Here is a 20,032-nt window from a genome sequence, read left to right as displayed (position 1 = left end):
CAGTGTGTTCTGTAGAGTTCTGGTTCTATGAGGTGCCCTCCAAAAAAAGGTGCTGTGGCCAAATCAACACAAGATTGAACAAATGTGAAGTTTCCATGTTGCTTTGTAAAGGGCTTTGCAGAGCCCTTTACATGCGGATGGGCAGTGTGACTCCCCAGGAGGGTGGGGGAGGGCAAGCATGGTATCCAGCACATCCCACCCAGCACTTCAGAGTTGTTTCAACCCATCCCCTGTGCTTATCTCCTAATGCGATCAGTATGGTCTGGCCTGCAAGTTCTACTCTCCTAAAGTTCCAGCTCCTTTTTAGAGAAACTTAGCCTAGAGCTGACCAATGTTTGCATATGTACACGTGTGGCCTGGTGGGTTAGCAGTTAACAGGCCCCCAAGGCGCAGACTCTTACAAAGCTACTACTGAAGAAATCACTTGGGAAACACCTGAAATTTATAAACATCAGAGAAATTTGGCCCCCAAGTTATGTTCCATCTCTGATATATATTCATTCGCTTTTCTCCGTGTTAATCAGAGGCATGAATAAACTAGTTGAAATTTAAATATTTTTGCAGGAAGAAATAATGCTGTATCATAAGGTAGCTAGATGAATCAAGAATGGGAAGAAAGGGCACTCCAAAAGAATTTAGGACACAGCTACTTATGGGTGGAAGTGATGTGAAGTATCACAAAAAGGAAGTTTGTAACCTAGAGGTGACCTTAACGGTAAATTTCCTATCAATTTTTGTTTATGCTAAACTTAAGGAAGGAAGGAGAAAACAATCTTGTAACTATTTATGTTCTGCTTCTGGATGGAAGGGATGGCCTGGAAGATGGAATATGGAAGCCAAAACACTGGGATTTCTGGAAGACATCCACGATTTCTGTGGTACAGACTATCTGAATTTGTTTTTATATTATATTATATATTTTATATTAATTGAGCAGATACTACATGGCAGGTGTGCTGTCTGGGACCAGATACCCGGTGGTGACAAGATCCCTGCCCTCATAAAGCACAGTCTTGTGTTTGTCATGGAAACTGCAGAATGTTTTCTCAGTTTTATGATAATTACAACCCCCCAGCATCACAATTTGCAGCTATCTTTGGCTAAAAACTGACTGTTTTCAAAGCACAGTATCAGATAATTGCCCTCATGTGTCACTTTTCCTGTAGATGTATGGGCACATCACTTATGCAGATGAAACAAACAGGAAGGGACCAAAACCAGCAGCAGAGATGCTCTTGAATTAATATGCAGAACATGGTTGTGTTGTGATAACTGTACTCTTAATTATGTACCAAAGTCTAGTCAGTTCAACTGCATAAATATTATCAAAGCATACTTTCTCCACACCACACACAAAGATCAATTCCAAATTGAATTTGGAATTTGAAAGATGAATCTTCATTAATATGAAGATTACAGGAGACAATATAGTAGTATATCTACTTGATTCAGGGGAAGGATTTCTTCAAACAAAAAGCACTGATCAGAAAAGAAAAGACTAATATATTCTACCTCTTTAAAATTAAGAATTACTATTCTTCAAAAAGCAGCAAACTACTAAAAAGACAACTACAAAAGATTTCTGCAACACACGTCGACAAAGGTCTCATGTTCAGGATATATACCAAACTTCTACAAATTATGGAAAAGATAAAAGGACAAACAATCCAGTTCAAAAATTGGCAAAAGTCTTGAACAGACACTTTGAAAAAGAGGAATTCAAAATGGACAATTCATGCATAAGAAATATAAATTAAAACACGCCATCCGATTGGCAAAATGTGAATGTTTGACAACATCAGGTGATAGGGCTGATATGGGTGACGTGGACCCATAGGAACACTGGTCAAACTGAAAGTCAGCACAAACACTCTGGAAAAGTGTCTGCAACCAGCGTATAAGTATTTGGAGAAGCACATCCCCTAAGACTCGACAATTCCACTTCCAGGTATATTTCTGGAAAACTTAGGCACACGTACCCTAAAAAGACACATACAAAAACGTATATAAAAGTGCCGTCTGATTTCATTGTCTGTGTCCCCTTCACTCCCAAACTGGAAGCTCTGGGAGGAAAGAGATGATGTTTATCTCCTTCATCAGCGTAGCCCAAGAGTCTAGCACAACACATGACAGAGTGGGCACTTAAGAAATGATGAATTGTACTTGAAAACTGAGTAACATTTTTATAACAATTTTGATAAATAAAATTCATTCTTTTAAAATGTAAAAAAAAAAAAAAGAAATGCTGTCTATAACAGCTGAAAAATGGAATCAACTCAAATGTCAATCAACAGTAAAATAGACAAATTTTGTTATATTCATATAATGAAGTGTTATAGAGCAAAGAGAATTAACTACAACTGTGTGCCGAAAAGGAGATGAATCTCCAGTGGTATTGAAGAAAAGAAACAGGTGTGTGTTCACTAAAGCATACACACAATATACTTTCACTTATGGAAAAGTCAGATACAGGCAATATTAGACTAAGTGTTAGAGATTACACATAGATGGCAAAGCTATTAACTAAAAGCAAGGAAACGCTGATCATAAAAGTCCAGAAAATGGTTACTTCTGGGACAGAGGACATGTAATTGGGGTTAGGAACATGGGGGATGCTCAGATACTAGTAATGTTCTAGTTCTTAACTTGGGGAGTTGCACATGGTTATTCATTTGTAATTATTATTTTTAAAATTATTTTAAAAATTGTATCTATGTTTAATACATTTCCCCCTATGCATGATATAACCCAATAAAACAATTTTTGAAAAAAGCCTACTTTCTCAAAACAAGTTTCAAGGGTGTATTTGTAAACCTCTGGAACTCTCGAAGGGATTTCATCTCTTTCCAGACTTTTATGATGGTCTTAAGCAATGTTCGATCTTTTTCTTGTTCAGCATCACGCAGTTTTCTTGTTTGCCTACAAGATATAATACATGGATATATATTTAAAAGTTATTTAGGTGTGTTTGCAAATTAGGAAAAGAAACTAGTAATGCTATAGTGATTGTATAGTTAATTTCACAGCTATGATATTTCTTTAGTACTAGAAAACCAAAAATATGAATGCAAATTTGAAGTCAATAGGATGCTGGTTTGTTTTTATAGGTTATTTGATTTTGTTTTCTCTAGTAGAATCTGACTTCAATTAAACTAAATTACCATTTAAAATTCTCATTAATACTGTGCAATCTTAAACAGCCACTTTTGAAATTATAAAAATAAGGGGCCCAGTAAACGTAGTTCTCATGGACTAAACTATGATAAACAGGAAATTATGTTGCTGTGCCAGTTAACAAGTATATTAAAGTCTGCCTGTGTTAACACTAATCACCAGTCCTACGTTTAGGAGATGAAGTAATGTTACTACATCCCTTGGTGAGTTTTCAGTGCTGACTAGATTAGCCATATTTTTGGCTTGCTTTGAAGAGGCTTCTTTTGAAAATGCTTTCATTGTGATTGATATTATTTAAAGTGTTTGGGAATTATTTAATGCCTTACTTTAAGCCCCCTCTACAAATAATAGCCAAATGTACTCTATTATACCATTAGTTAGTTAATTAATTAGATTTTTTTTTTCTTGGGCAAGTATCAGGTGTCATTCCAGGGGATTCAGAAGTGGTTCCTAGGAGATAGTAGGTGTCTCTGTTCTCAGGGAGTTTATAGCTTGGCTCAGGAGACAGACACATAGATAAATGACTGACAGAGTGCCCTAGGAAACCATAGCCACAGTGTTTCATGAATCGTCACCTCCTGAACTCCAGAAGGAAGGCCTGTGTCTGGAAGTTGGTTGTGCTTGTGATGACTTAGTCTGGAGATGGTGCAGAGAAACACAGAGGTCTAGGTTTCTGATCATTCAGTTGGTGTCATGGAAAAGGAAGCTGGTAGAAGCTGATGGCCAGTTAGTGGTTGGGTAGCCAAGATTTGGGACTCTCGGAAGACCTTAGAAAAGCTAGGAGGCAATGAACTAGAATAAGAAACATTCTTCTTGAGGAGCAGTAAAGCATTCTGGTTAAGGGCACAGATGTGGGAACCAAGATACCCAGATTTAAATCCTGGTTCTAGCCGGCCTTGGGCAAACTATTTTACTTCTCCATGCCTTATCTGAAAGTAGAGATGATAACAGAATTTATTTCACAGGCTTGTTGGGAGGAGTAAACGAGTTAATTAATACTAGAACCATGTCTGACATCTGGTAAGTGGTCCACAAATATTATCTGTCATTACCTAGTGATCTGTTCTTCTCTTATGCCTTTAGCAGCTATCTCTCCTGCCTCCTTTAAAAAACACTGCAATATAAAATTATTTTACTGAGTTATATGACACCTTAAGCCTTTCTGATATATTTTCTACTTCCTTTTTTAGTCCCTGACAAGATAGTTTCTCAGAAATGCTAAAAAGAACGCTTAGCAAGTAAAATTTGACCTCTGAGCTAGAGAAGCAAAGAATCGCGAAAGAATATTTAATTAGATTGTTGCCAGACTATGGAGGAAGAGGAAAAGGCAACTATGATTAGGGAGCTGGGTAACACTTTTCTTTTTCTTTTTCTTTTTAAATCTATTTATTTATTCTTGGCTGTGTTGGGTCTTAGTTTCTGTACGAGGGCTTTCTCTAGTTGTGGCGAGCGGGGGCCACTTTTCATCACGGTGCACGGGCCTCTCACCATCGTGGCCTCTCTTGTTGCGGAGCACAAGCTCCAGACGCACAGGCTCAGTAGTTGTGGCTCAGGGGCCCAGTTGCTCCGCGGCATGTGGGATCTTCCCAGACCAAGGCTCGAACCCATGTCCCCTGCATAGGCAGGCAGATTCTCAACCACTGGGCCACCAGGGAAGCCCCCTTCTGCCCATTTTTGGATTGGGTAACACTTTTCTGAAGCCTGATGTAGATGGGGTCTGGAGTGTGGAAAGGAGTCCAGCCCAGAGGTGAAACTTTGGGAGCCACATTGGCATCTAGATGATATTTAAAACCACAGGACTGGATTCATCTCAGGAGAAAATGCAGATTAACAAAAGATTAAAAATAAAAAAATCCTGGGAGGAACTCTGAACATTTAGAAGCTGGGCAAAGAAGGAAGATTAGGCAAAGGATAGTGGGAAGGACAGGTGGCCGAAGAGGGGTGAGGGCATCTGAGAGAGGGTGGTGTGTGGCACCCTGTGGGGACAGTGCCCAATGCCAAGTACCAGGGGGGCTGAGAGGTCCCCTTCTGCTTAGCAACACGGAGGTTCCCCAGGACTGTGGCAAGATCAGCCTCAGGGCAAAGGTGGGCGCAGGAAAGAGGCTAGACTGGACAGTGAAGGGGAGGGGAGGGAGTAGAGACAGCAGTACTTACCAAATTTACATTTAAAATACTTATTAGTAAATACTTGCCAGAAGTTTGGCTGTGAAGGGAAATACAGGGATAAAGTGTAGCTGGATGGGGATCTGAGATCCTAGACTTGTTATTTGTTCAAGATTGAGCATATGTGAGGGTGAAGATCCAGGAGAGGGTTAAATAAAGTGTTCCCCTATATTGCACGAACACCCATGTTTCCTTTCTTAATACAGCCTGGTTCCAGTGCAGAGGACGAGCAATGTGGTCATGATGCCACTTACGGAAAATAAGATGGAAAATGCGTCACTGGCTGAGGTTAGCTGCCCCAACCTGGGACCTATCAGATACCCAGGGGTGGGCTCCAAGGCAGCTGGCTCATCAGCAGCTCCCAGGGGGCTTCAGGGAACAGGTCCGCTTGATGAGATATCCAGGAACAGACCATCTGCTTAGAATTTGCTTTTCCACCATGTGAAAAGTCAGTAAAGGACTAAAATCCACTCTTTCACTGCATCAGAAATGCTGAATCTCAGTCGTTTCCATCTCCAGGGGTGGCAGGATGTTTGCAATGGGTCTGCGATCCATGGGTCCACCTGGCATGGTCTGTAGGACTCACACACAATTCTGCTACTGTTTCTCAAATACTGATTAATAAATGCAATTCCATATCAAACCTTCATTGTATCCAGAGTAGCTTTTTGTCACTTTTTCTTACTCAGTGTATACTAAAACAAAAATTACTTTCACGAGGAGGAGGCAATGTGCTTTTCTTTTAACATAAATAAGAATTTTCATTTTTAAACATACTCCTCACACTTTTACAACTATAGTATACAAACATCACTAATTTTCACTTTGGTAGGAGAATTTCCAACTCAAGGGCAGATTGTGAAGAGAAAAGTATACATTTAAATTCCTTGAATAGATAACTAATAAGGACCTACTGGATAGCACAGGGAACTCTACTTAATACTCTGTAATGATCTATATGGGAAAACAATCTGAAAAAGAGTGGAATATATGTAACTGATTCACTTTGCTGTACAGCAGAAAATAACATGACATTGTAAATCAACTATACTCCAATAAAAATTAAAAATGATAAACCCCTTGATTTATTAATTCCTGTTCTAAGAATTTATTCTGTGGAAATACTTATACAGGTACACAAATATATACATATAGGAGTGTTAGAGTACAACTTAAAGTAATAAAAAATAGGAATAATACAAACACCTATTAATGGGGAATGTAAAATCTATATAATGTCAGCTCTTAAACAATGATATAGACCTAGATGTACTATGATAGGAAAAGGTCTCAGATGCATTTTACATAAAAAAGCAAGTTGCAAGGTGGTAAATGCAATGTGATTCTTTAAAAAAGTAAAATATATACACGTAAACACATCTGTGTATATATATGTATACACACATGTATATATATGTGGAAGAACTAGCAAAAAACTGTTACCCATGATTTTCCCTGAGAAATAGGACTCTAGAATAAATGTTCACATTCTACATTGTATGTTTCCTTATTGTTTGGCAATGATCAGGGTTTTAATTTTTGAATTTTAATTATGAAAAATTTCAAGATATAGAAGAGCACATATAATAAATAATATGACACTTACTAACATTTTTTTCACATTTACTCAGAATTTTTGTTTGTTTGTTTTGCAATGTTAGAGTTCCATTTGAAGACCTCTCCATTCCATCCCCTTCTCTCCCTCCCTGGAGGAAGAAACTGGCATGTGTGTCTTTTCCGTCTGTATGTAACACACATGTGCGTACTTGGAACACATGAGTATTGTTTCAGATGCTCTTTAGGGCTTGTGACCTGTATCACACAGCAAGTGTCCTCTTACAACTGATTTTTTTATTCAACACTATTTTATCCACGATATACGCAGATCTAATTTGGTCCTTCTCACTGTGGGAGGGACGTTCATTTAAAGATTGAAGCAGATGGGTTCATTCTGGTGTGGGGTTATCTCTAGCTTCTTACTCTTGTAAGTGATGCTGTGAAATGCTTGCACACATGTCCAGTGCACATGTGCACACAGCTCCTTGGAGTACATGTGTCTGAAGCAGAATTGCCAGGTCCTAGTCTGCTGGCATTTTCAACTCCTTGCTCGTCTCTGGACAGGCTGCTCTCTGAAGTGGTGGCTGTAGCAATATTTGTTTACACTAGCAGAGTGTGCAAGTTACCCTATTCCCCCTGTGCGCCCTCCCGTCTTCTTTCATTTCTTGGACTTCAAATTTGGTGTTAATATGATCGACATATATCGTTATTTCATTTGGCTTAATGTATGCAGTGCATTCAGAAAAACTCTGAAAAAATAAACTCTCAATGTGTACAGGGGAAAAAAAGCAGTAGTTATAGATTTTACTCACCGAATTTCAGATTTATACTCATTGATGGTTTTTTGGGTTGTTTCAAGAGACTTAGGAGTTTTTGCTGGGTTAAGGCCCATCTGAACAGCATTTCTTAGAGCTTGGAGCTAGAAAAGATATGGATACAAGATCTGAGTTAGAAGCTCTACTCCTTACTACAAGTGATGGGCTTGGACCCACCCACTTCTCCAGGGCAAAATGATGTCAGCAACCTGTGAAGGGATGTGCAAGCATCCAGCCATCTCCATGCTTTCACTGAAGTGAATTTTGACAGACAGCTATTGCTTCTATTAAAAAAAAAAAAAAAAAAAGGAATAATAAAGAACTGTGTGTGTCCATCCTTGTTCTGTGGCCCAGACCCAGCTGCTCATGACAGATGCTACTTTTACTCTACTGTCTCAGAAACAAGTTTTCTTTCAAGGTGGGGTGGGGGTCTCTCTGGGGCCTGGACATATAACGACATTCTTGTGATATAAAGAGAGCATAAAATTATAGACCTATAGGAGGAGATATTGTGGCGTTATCTCTTATTTGGGTAGTAAGGTTTTAAAGTCAGGGCAAAAGTTGTCTATAGTCAAAACTACCCATGGAGATCCCACGGGACAGTGTCACGTTAGAAGTAAATCCAAAATGGGTAGACATTTCCTTACGTTGAAACAACTGACTTGTTTAGGTACCATGTTAGGGTAAATTACATATAACAATGAGAATGTCTCTAAGGACACAGAGATTCTCAGGCCATGAATGGTCTCATCATATGAGATCACGTAAGCAAGACACAGCTACCCACTGCCAGTGGGCGAGATCCCTTGCTCTGTTTGCAGGAATCGTTCTTTCAACCAAGTGTGTGCCACTGAATTTGTACAGGTTAAATGTACATGGTTGTATCCTTTCTTTTGCCTCTAGGTAGGTCAACACATCATATCCTAGACAGAGGGAACATGAAGGAAGCACACGAGCATTTGCTGCTAGAAGGTATTTTTGTTGTTTGGGCTCCTCAGGAGAACCAACCCCCTCAACAATTGGCATGGAAGAGATCACGGGTACCTTGTCGGTAAGAAATTGTGCCTTGTGTCTCTGGCGTCTTGCAAGGTACTGGTCATATAACTGGGCCAGTTTGGCTGCCAAAACATGCTCTCTGCTAAAACAGGGATGATGTGTGAAGATTAACCCCAAAATATCAATGTCCAGTTGGAAATTTCCAGGAGGGTCTCCAGATCCAATCAAATGCTGACTTCTGTGGATGTATTTTACTGCCTGCCAAAGAGAGCAGAGTGTAGGGGAAACACAGTTAAAGCACTTCCTAGATACTGATCTGATGTGCAATGGGAAAAGTCAGATGCAAAATATTTCCTACCCTAATCAAGCCAGGAGAACCTTGCTCCATTCCCTGTTCCTTGGGGTTTTAGGGGCCTGCCCTTTTCTGAACACTTGAAAAGTAAAATGAAGGACAAGGAGTGAGAAAAGAAATCATTTCAATCTTGTTTTCCTAGGTCTTTTAGGGTTTATCTCTACTGAGTCATTGCCCTAATCTTTGTCATGCGACTATCCCATTTCCTGGAAATCTTGGGCTTTGCAGCTGGTGACCTTGAAATTCTTTTAATGAGAGAAGCATAGATTCTAATCCAAACTGATCATTATTTGGATCATAGATATACTCTCCACGTGGAGAAGTTTTTAGTTTGTAGACAACAGCCAGAGAGTAACATACTGAACCGAGCTTCAGGCGGGCACCTAGTTTTCCTGGGAAGAAGAAAGTCAGTCTGCAAAATAACAGAGGAAGAGATAGTTGGGGCAGCTCAGTGTGTAGAAAACAGGAGTGGAAGTTTCCACTGGGACTTTCCTGGATCACTTGGTGTACAGTGTATCAGATAAATCTCTGTTTTTCTTCCTTAAACTCATCAAGATATTCTATGTTGATCACTGCTGCTTGTAGGTGACTAGTTTTGGAGGTTGCAGAGCTCCAAGGTGGGGAGGACACCTTTTTGATTTTGTGTCTTCATGTTCTCTCCTTGTCATAGACATTGACTACAGTCAGGATGTGGGGTTTGACACAATTCACTCGATCCTCCCCTTTGCAGAGAGGAGTTTTTGGAAGCTATTTATGTTATCTAGAAAAGATTATGTGGCCCAAATGTATTATTTATAAGTTATGAGGTAAATTGGAAGCTGCAAATATTCTAGTCAGAAGTGAAGCATCTATCCGATGTTAATTGCGGGTAACGTGTTCAGGAATCTCTTCATTTAATTCGTCTTCATGGTATTATGTAAAGATGCTGAACTGGGGTCAGAAGCCTTGGATTCTAGCTGTGGCTCCACCTCTAACTTGCTCTGGAACCTTGGGCAAGTCACTACACATCTCCGTGCCTCTATCTCTTTATCGTACAAATGGGAGGCTGAGGAAAAAGATCCAGCTGGCATTTTGTAGGTCACTAGGCATCATATAAAGCACTTCACACATATCACCTGGTCCATTCTGTTAGGGAACTGCTGGCCATTAGACAAGAGCCCATGCTTGGGCCCTGGAAGGGGTCCCCCTTCCTGCAACAATTCCATACAGATTTTTGGTTGCCTACAACGTAGTGAGGCCTGTCTGCAAGCAGCAATAGATTGAAAGGGGAAAAATGGGGTGTGATCTTTATAACTTGGGGCAGGAAGGATGAAGTCTGAGATGTGCAGAGGGAGGGATGGAAACTGGAAGAGGGGGCTCCAGTTAGAATCCTGCATCACAAGATCCTAACATTCTCCCCATCAGACTAAGTATGGAAAACAGGCCACACTGTGTGTATGTATATGTATACATGTCCAAAAATGTATTCTCATGTTATATAATGTGATCTGCTTTTCAGTTACTATTAGTCATTGAAATAGTACCAGTATTTGCACTTACAGTAAAGCATATACACGAGTCTTCATTTACCAGTAAATTTGTTGTTGGGTTGTCTTGTTGCCTGCTTTGTACCAGTATTCACGAGTAAGGATATATGAGTATATTTCCTTTTAGCCATTCAATTTCATACTTATTTTCCCCTGAATTAGTAGACAATTAATGTATATTTAGAACTTATGATTTCCTACAGGACACCTGTACAGTGTACCCCATGTTTTCATAAAAGGACAAGTTTTTTCTATAAAATAACATTAAGTCTGTCTTTTTGATGAGAAGACCTATAGATTTTTTATGTTTAAAAAATGTTCTTGTAAAACTGGGATGTGTTTACAAATATGCTATGCTTGAATAAGAGTGCATTGACTATACCTCAGTACCTTCCAAAATATGCTGAATTGAGCTTCCATTTGGATTTACAGGGAGGAAAGCCCATCCCGACAGGGGTCATATTCCAATATTTTGTACCTTATGAAAGTCCTAATTTTGAGATTAATATCCTTACACGTCACACCGCAACAATGGAGGCCCATCTCTTTTCTTTCATTCAAGCAAAAGTATCCAGTTATAACCTGCATTCGTGTTAGAGGCTTTTAATCTTCATGTGGTGACTCTGTGTCTTACTGTCACACTGACCACCTGGATGAATTTAAAAATTCCCACCTCACAAAGATGTGTACCACTCAACATCAATCCACAGACCTGACGGAAAGTTCCTCTGTAATTGTCTGGCTCCGGCTGGTCCTTGCTTTGCTGTTCCTCTTACCATGGGTTACAGAGTTCTGAAGTCGCTCAGGGTGTGGCCCTCAGGTTCCATCTTGTACTCTTCTTAGTATGAGTAAGTAATGTCGGTAGTATGGTCCTAATGTTACCTAGGTCAGCTGTACTTCGTGTCTCCTCCCCCAAATCTTCATTAGCCCATGTTTAAATGATTGCTGCTGGTCTCTGCCTTCAGCTCAGCTCAACCAAGTGAAAAAGCTTCCAGGACTCCTGGTGGGCATTGGGTTAGACTGCTCAAAAGACCCCCAACTCTCTTCCTATTAGGGAGAAAGACCCCTAGTCTCTTGTCTTTCTTTCTGTTGTATCTGTTTTCTTTTCTGAAAACTATCATGAAAACAGTACAAAAACTTTCTCCTAAAAATAAATAATATTTATAAGGTATATTATTTTAATTTTGAAATTGATTTGATTCTTCAGTCTTCAGTGGAAAACTGAAAACGCAAACTATCAGAGGTGATGTACATGGATTATCTGCTGATGTTCTCAGTGTGTTCAGAGTTGCTTGCCGATGGAGACAGAATTTTTAAGGTTGGACAGAAAAAGAACAATCATTGGTGGAATTAAAATAAAAGTTTCTATATTTGTCCTGGGAAAATAATAGCAACAGAACCTGAATCCAGCCCAGAGCCTGCAGTAGATTCTATAGCTGTTGTTCTGGTCTTCTCTGGGAAGCTTTCTCATTCTCCATCTTCTGGGTGTATCTCTACGACATGAGGTTGGTGGGGGGGCATATGTCCCACTTAAAACTGACTAGTTTGTCCTTGGTGTTGATAATGTGAACCTTGGGGAAAGATATGATCCCTTTCCTCTGGAGTTTCTAAGCTTAGGTTATCAAGGGTCCTAACACATGGAGAATTCTGGCCTGCCTACAACAGGAGAGAAGGAGACCAGTCAACATTCAAGGAGAACCAGGAGAAAGAGAGGCAGAGAGAGACACCTGCTGGCACAGAGTCCCCGGTCCCAGAGTCCTAGTTCCTAAAGCCCCTCCTTCATTTTGTGATTTATCTCCAGATCCTTCCCAATTTTGTAAGCCACCAAGTTCTCTCTTTGCTTAAGCTAGTTTGCAGTGGGTTTCTGTCACTTGCAACCCAAAGAGTGCTGACTACTGCAGTGCTCATTACACAGTAGGGGACCAATGCTTCTGTGAAAAATGGCTGAGAATAGTGGAAGGGGAAAGTGATAGTTTTATCATGTTGTGATGAACAAGGAGGTTGGAATTATGCTAAATTCCTCAGATTAGTGTGCAGTTTTGAAAAAAGAGGAGGCAGCTACACATATGTCCCTGGGAATGCCATGTTGACTTCTAATCACTGTGCCTTTAACACTTGATGACATTTCTGTCTCCCCCCACTAGGCACGAAGTCTCTCTAAGGCCAAGTTTGAATGTTGCTACCTCTGAGTTTCCAGAGTTTAGCACAACTAAGAATATAGTAGACTCAGTTGAGGACAGAAAGAATTAAAAAGAAAAGAAGAAAGGCAGGAGGAAAGGTAGGATGGAAGGCAGGAGGAAGGAAGGAAGGAAGGAAGGGAGGGAGGGAGGGAGGGAGGGAGGGAGGGAGGGAGGAGGCTGGTGGAACAGCTTTCAGCAACGCTAAACTTACTTTGCTATTATGCTTAAGCAAACTGCATAATATTGTTTATGTTTTACCTGCAATGTCTCATTTGGAATTTTTATTTTTTAGTTTTGGGTTAGTTACTTCTTACGAGGTATTAAATTGCAGTCTTTCTCATTTGAGGTTTAACTTTGTTCTTTGCACAATATCTAATCTTTTTGCATTTCTCTATCTTTAATGGTCTCTAAAAAAGAATCTCAGTTTAGTAGCAGCAGAATATTTCGCTTTTAAAAACTACTTCTTTTCCCTCTGTAATTAAGGAAAATGTTCAAAGAAGGAGGGCTGAATACCAACTCCCTTCTAAATAAGCCTCTTAATTTATCTAATAGGAGGACATACACTCCCTCATTTGAATTGGCAGTCTAATCAAAGAAGAGCCGGGCTTGACTCCCATCCAGGATGGGTTTGGTCAGTCCTGCTGGGTTAGCATCAGACCTGAGAGCTCTGAAGTGTAAATTCATCAATTGCCAATTCCTGATCTAGCATACCGATTTGGTTTTCCATCATTTAGTTGCCAGGATGAAGCCAGGCTCCGAGAGGGCTACTGTTTTATAGGAGAGACAGCCGAGTTAAGGAGAGGAGTAGAAAACAAGGAATTTCTTCTAGATTCATTCAGCTCAACTAAGTCATTTAAATGATATTCAATTCACACTTTTACTAAGGCATTCCTACATGCCAGGCTTCCTGCCAAGTGCGAGGGTTAGAAGAGGAATAAAACAGTATTTGCCCTTTGTTACTCTCAGGGTAGTGGAGGAAGGAGAGCGAAGATAGATTAATGATCTATGAATAAAACAATCACTGCCTGTTTATCTATTTCTCTGCTCCTGCATCATGTCAAAACTCCCAGATATAAGGTATGTTTGGACATTAGACTGAAAATATAGGTCATATGCATTTAACACTGCTTCTTAAAGGCAAGCCTATTACATGGAACAGAGAGGAGAAAAAATGGGTTTTGGCATCAGACAGACCTGAATAAATGTAAGAAAAGGTGAAAGTTAGTAAATCAATAGAACTGTAAAAAATTAACTCTGAAAGAAATGCATTGTTGTTTGAATTACTAGAAAGTTCCATAAACACATTAAAAAAAAAAAGACTGAGGTATACAAATCAACAGTGAAATTAATAGGCAACCTGTTATGGAGAAACAAAGAGGTAGGAATAACAAAGAGGTAGGAAACAAAGAGGGCGGAGAAACAAAGAGGTTATTCCTACCTCTTTATAACCTCTAATATAACCTTTGCTTCTTTCTTAGGCACGCTGACAGAGTCTCTATGCTTTGCTATGTTTGAAGCCTAACTTTCTATGAAATGACCTTGGAAGACTTCAGCCCCTTTAGAGTTCTCCCTTCTCTAACTTTTGCTCTGTGATGCAGGATGACCAGCCCCTCGTAGTGGAACTATTATTTTCCTCTACTTTCCTGTTTCTGCGCACAAGATAGGAAGGTCTCCCCTCTCAAAAGTATTGGGAGGAAATTCCCTGTGCTCTTCCCACTCTCGCATCCCCACTGGCTCCTTCCCAAAAGAGAAGGAAGACTGCTTGATTAGAGAGTCAACTGGAGCCCAAGATCCATTGGTCCAAATTCTTTGCTGGGCAGAGTAACCGGTGGCCTCTGGCTGTCCCTTCTCAGCTCTCTCCCGAGAGCCTGCTCACTGGCCCCATGGGTTCTCCATGGCAGTCCACGTGGTGAACTCATTGGGGCCCTTCTCTGGATGGGGGGACAGAACTCTTGGGAGATGGAGCCGGAAGCCCAATTGGTCTTGTGTCCAAGCAGCATTCTGCTGTCCAGCTTTATCCTTAGTCGCAGCTGAAACCTGCATCCCTCTCTGATTCCTGTGCATTTCTCAATTAGCTCAGAACTTCTAAAGGAGACATATAAGATTAATCTTAATTGGCTCCCTCAAGATCCTACTCTCCATAGTAATTACTCTTCTATTTTCTAATTTTAACCCATATTTTTTTGCTTCATTATATCAGTGTTTCTTGCTGAAATGGTTGGATGGATGAAGAGATAAGGTGATGGATTATTACACATGCATAAGATGATATTGTGTGGATCACTAATTATATCATGTATCTTTGTCATATAAGCAAGTAGATGATAAATCCCGCATGGACTAGGACTTCGGTTTATGCTTGTTTTGTAAACCTACTCCCAGGGTCACATTTCTGCACAAAGTAGTCATTCATTACTATTTGTCTGTAATAGCAATATTTTATAGAAATTCATTAAAAAAAAATGCAAACAGATACATCACCTCAATACTCACAAAAATCGTATGAGGTAGAGATGATGAAGATTTTTCAATTAAGGAAACAGCTCCAGAGTGGTCAAGGGAGCTTCCCGAAGCACAACCCAGTAGGACACCCAACTGCTCAGATTCTCTGACTTGGGCCTGTGTCTTCCCTGTTCAACACGCCTCTCTATAGCTATATAGAATGATCTTATATCCCCTTATTCTCTTTCACACTAGCAGTGTTGAAATAATTACGAGTTTCTGAAGGAGGTGATCCTTGCTGGACATTTCAGGAAAGCAAGAGCAATATAATTAAATTTGAAAGCCGGCAACTGTCTATTCAACACCAGCCAGCCCTCACTGAGCTCTGTTTGAAGCACTTTTATGTATTTTCTTAACCATCTGCACAACAATCCTAGGAGGCAGATGCTATTATTACTCCCATTTTATAGATGGAGAAATCGCAGCACAGAGACGGGGAGAGCCAAGTTCGCCCAGTGAGTGACAGGGCCAGGACTCAAATCAGGCAGCGTGGTACCAGAGCTGAGGAACATACCATAAAAAGGATTTGCAAGGATAGAAAATCTCCAGTTATATAATAAAGAGAAAACGAGGGGGAAATAATCCTGCAGTATATGTAAGATGACAGAGAGAAAAGAAAAAAAATCAGGGTAGCTAACCTGGTTATGTGAATAAAGACGCTGACCTAGCCATTCCTACCTGGGAAACTCATTCCTTGTTTAAGAAGGGATTTGGTGAGGGCAGGAGACTCACTCTTATATAATATGCCTGCTGTTTGCTTTGCATGTGTAAGATAGTGAATTATTAAAAAAAAGTCAAAATAGAATGTTGCAAATTCATCATTCCAATCTATTCAAAAAGCAAAGCACTTTCAAGCAAATTTATGTATTAAAAATGGGGAGGGAGGTTTACCTTTTTATACAGTGTTTCGAGTTCTGCCTTAATGTCTTGCTCCTGTGTCAGCATGGGTGGTCTTGAAGGAAATGGCTTGATGGGGCTTGGCAGTGCTAGGATTCTTCCATCATCTCCGAACCATCTCCTCCCCTGGGGATCAAGCAGAGGGACAGAAAATGGTTTACAAAATAAACAGCGTTTGCAGGGAAATTCTCTGTCAATATACGTATTTCATGCACCTTCCCCCTGCCCGGTAAATATTTTAAAGTCTCTGTTTCCATTAGAAATTGAGTTTTCACTAATGCCCCCAGAATTAATTTAAGATATAGTTTTCAACCTTCTCTCCTCAAAAAAAGTTTAAGAAAAAAATTAAAGGATTGTTTAAGAAAAATATATTTTCTATTCGTCAAAAATTAAGAAAGGCAACTAAGGAGAAAAACAATTGAGAACATTCTATCTTTGGACGATTAAAAATTTCTGTGAATTGGGAAAAGGTTGCCAATATCGGATTTAACAGGAGGAGCCTGACTCCAGCTTGGAGAAGATGGGATTTGAGTAGAGGAGAGGGTGTGATGTTTGAGGGCCACTGAACATATTGAGGACAAATTGAAAAAAAAAAAAAAAAAGAAGAATGAACCCCTGTGCAGACGCTCTCAGGAGGAAATGAGTACCACGCTGCAGTGATGGCCCATAGGATAAAGAGCATCCATGAATCCCTCCTGGGCTACAATGAGGCAGCAGGGCTGAGAGCTTACGGGCTCCTGCACCAGCAACCTGTTCTCCATGATGTTCTGGTTGGTTCTCGGCACCTCCAGTCTTGCCCCGATGTAAAGGCCTTCGTCTTCCGGGTACCTGGGCTGCACATTCTCAGGAAGCTTTTTATACGTAGGCACTAGACAGTTCATAAATAAATACAAGCCTCATTAGTGCCAACCTGAACGTTTCAAACCGCAATTTGGTGAATGAAAACCACCACCGGAGGTTTTACTTATGTTCTTGGAAACTGCAAATGCTCCAAACTGATTGATGGAAGCAGGACCAAGGGAAAGATGAATGTGTTTACCCGCAGTATCATGTTGGATATTCTACACCTAACTCGCCCGCGTGGCCTCACACACTGCGAGGACTGTGGTACCCAAATCAGAGGAGCTGCTCCTGGGCTCATCAGCAGAGTGAATTTGGACCAGATGCTTCTTTGAACCCTTTCCTTTCATACAAAAGTGATTGTAATATCTATTTCTTTGGGGTCTTGGGAGAATTAAATGAAGTAAAGTATGAGGAAGTGCTTTGTAAATTAAAAAGTTCACTTGAGTCAACGTGACTTCATTTACTCCCTCACTCTTTGATCTGTTCATAGATCAGATCTTTGCTGACAGCTTCCCTGTGCCCGGTGCTCAGGAGGCTCTGTGGGGTCAGTGGGAGCGACAGGCAGCAACAGCCAACAAAGGACGGAACAAGATGATTTCAGAGAATGGTAAGCATGGTGAAGAAAAGAACACCTGTGATAATAATGCAGGGCGGGAAGGGGATAGACTTGAGATGGAGCGGTGAAAAACAGGCTTTTCCATTTGCACTGCCTCCTGAAGATTGAGAAGGAAAGAGCTGGTGATGGGACGAGCAAGAGTGTCTGCCCAAGGGAACAGCCTGTGCTGAGTGGGAAACAGAAACACCCAGAATGCAGTGGTGCCGAGGGCAGGAGCAGTGCCTGGAGATAATGTCAGCAGAGGGCAGGAGGGAGAGCCGGGAGAGCCCTGCACGTCTCAGAGGAGCTTGGGTTCTGGTCAAGGGGGTGGGGTCACTGAAGACCTCGTGCCAGGGACTGACTGAGCAGATCCGCAATTCCAAAAAGACATCTGGGCCTGCTTCTTCAGCAGAGTGGGCTAGAGGAGAAGCTGGCCGCTGCTGACATGAAGGTCAGGATGCAATTTGGCAATGAACAATGAAAGGTGGAGACTTGTTTTTGTTTTATAATTATCTCACTCTAAAACACCCCAAATTCCTGAATCTGCTAATTTTCCAGCGTGTGGCCATTTGGACACTCTGCATCCCAAACCCATCCACAAAAAACAACTAATACCAGTATTCCTAGGAAAACCTATCTCTGGGTCCTTAGAAAATGCAGAGCAAACTATCGTTTTACCTTTTTTTCTGTCCCCCACCTCATCTATCCACAAGTCTAAACGTCAGTCCACCACTAGTCCAATGGTCTTCAAAGCTTTCATCGCAGCATTTTTGGGCACTTGCTCATTTTATGTATGTTTATTTATTATGTATGCACTATGGCACAAGCAAAATTAAATTAGGAAAGGATGAGATTAAAAATAAATGTAAGTAGAAGTCTTGATGTTTTCTTCCTATACCCCTGGGATGAACTCACTCTGCTTTGGAGACCATTCTCTAAACAGTAGCAAGAAAACAGCAACAGTAACAGAAGTTCTTATTTTTGATCCCCTGCTAAGTGCTAGTCGCAACATAGGCACTTCACTCATATTATTTCCTCAATGCTCAAAATAAAAATAAATGCCCAGAGTCACCTTGCAGGATAGTTTCATTGTCCCCTGTCTTCAGGTGAGGCACCTGAGAGTAGAGGAACATGCTAAAGGTCATACCTCAGGAAGGAAGAACTGGGTCTCTGTGCTTGGTCGTGGGGTCGCCTCCACGGAATGGAAGCCCCGATTCCCTGCTCAGAGCAAGCACAGTGCAACCAGGACTCCCTAAGCCTCTTCCACTGCCTCTACCGACTCCCAGTTTCTGGCCCGGTCTGAGACAGCCCCTGGGGTCTGACCTCCAACCCCAACTCAGCTAGGCTCCAGGGAGAGGCCTGACAGTGAATCCTCTGAGCAAAAACCCAAGTGACGAAGCTCCTCCTTGGCTAAGGCTGCTGCGACGCCTCTCTCCCCGAAGAAGCGTCAGGATGCATGTGCACGTGGGTGGCCTCCGGGGCAGGTCCCCTAGATCAGAAACCTGCCTTGCTTTACTAGCTTCATGGTCTTGGGCCAGATCCCTAACTCCTCTGAGCTTCTACTTCTTCATCTGTAGAATGGGCATGACAAAAAGTCACTTCTCCAGCCCTGGTGGGTGGGTGAGGCACGTTCGTTGATACACATCAAGCATTTGGAAAAGTACCAGGTGGAATCAACGCACAGAATGCATTCACTATTATTATTACTATTATTATTATTGTAAAGTTAAAATCCTTGGGTACTTTTGCCAGCTACCTTCTTGAAAAAGAAACTTGGGATGTCCAGCAAATTATGATACTTTGAACATAGTTGATTCAAAATGACCTCTCAAAAAGAAACAATAATTTGCTTTTGGCTCAGTATTTAATTGGAACTTAAATAGAACAGGACAAATGAAAAGAAATCCAACTTCCAAGTAAGATAAGCTCAGGCCTCCTCCCAGCCTGAGGGGTGCACTCCTGCAGGACTCACTGGAACTAGGGGGATCCCTCAGGAACTCTCAGGAGGAAAGGAAATTCCAGGGGGAAAAAAGAGCAAAGGGAGACCCAGGAAAGAGAGGGAGAAAGGAGATGTACCTGGGAATCAGTCAGATGGTCCCGGCTTCAGTAGCCTGGCCATTTCCCCATGGAGGAGGAAGCTTGGCCAGCCATGTTCCTGGCACACAGCTCTTCAAACCCCTGGAATCTCTGGAGTGGTAACTGTCTCCTGTATGCTAATGAGATGACAGGTGGCTGGGGCTCCTGTCAGGATGGGTGCTGGTGTCCAGGGAAACCAAGCATGTGAGCAGAGGGCTGGGGCTTTCAGCATCTGCCTCCCTCTATCCCTACCTCCGGGACAGGAGAGGGTCTAGAGAGAGAATCCATCACCAGTGGCCATGATGTAATCAATCATGCCTACATAATTGAAGCCTCCATAACAATCCTCACTGAAG

The 20,032-nt window shown here is 41.2% G+C and overlaps 1 protein-coding gene and 1 long non-coding RNA gene across 9 annotated transcripts in view; one reads left to right on the top strand and one right to left on the bottom strand.

The window, feature by feature from the left end:
- Positions 1–20,032, top strand: part of LOC137223571 (uncharacterized) — a 182,969-nt gene that overhangs the window by 82,155 nt on the left and 80,782 nt on the right. For both annotated transcript variants that reach the window (XR_010942927.1, XR_010942928.1), the window contains exon 3: positions 8,617–8,681. This is a non-coding gene — a long non-coding RNA (uncharacterized lncRNA). The remainder of the gene's footprint in view (positions 1–8,616; positions 8,682–20,032) is intronic.
- Positions 1–20,032, bottom strand: part of CC2D2A (coiled-coil and C2 domain containing 2A) — a 138,327-nt gene that overhangs the window by 75,841 nt on the left and 42,454 nt on the right. For all 7 annotated transcript variants that reach the window (XM_067735556.1, XM_067735551.1, XM_067735550.1 and 4 more), the window contains 5 exons: positions 16,894–17,030; positions 16,157–16,288; positions 8,754–8,963; positions 7,707–7,813; positions 2,779–2,919 (listed from right to left, as the gene is read on the bottom strand). In XM_067735556.1, coding sequence (XP_067591657.1) covers positions 2,779–2,919; positions 7,707–7,813; positions 8,754–8,963; positions 16,157–16,288; positions 16,894–17,030 — 727 coding nt within the window. The remainder of the gene's footprint in view (positions 1–2,778; positions 2,920–7,706; positions 7,814–8,753; positions 8,964–16,156; positions 16,289–16,893; positions 17,031–20,032) is intronic.

The sequence above is a fragment of the Pseudorca crassidens genome, chromosome 4 (genome assembly GCF_039906515.1).
Source record: "Pseudorca crassidens isolate mPseCra1 chromosome 4, mPseCra1.hap1, whole genome shotgun sequence".
In the NCBI taxonomy this organism is placed as follows: Eukaryota; Metazoa; Chordata; class Mammalia; order Artiodactyla; family Delphinidae; genus Pseudorca; species Pseudorca crassidens.
Note: the sequence above shows the minus strand (reverse complement) of the source record. Positions and strands in the feature narration are given on the sequence as shown.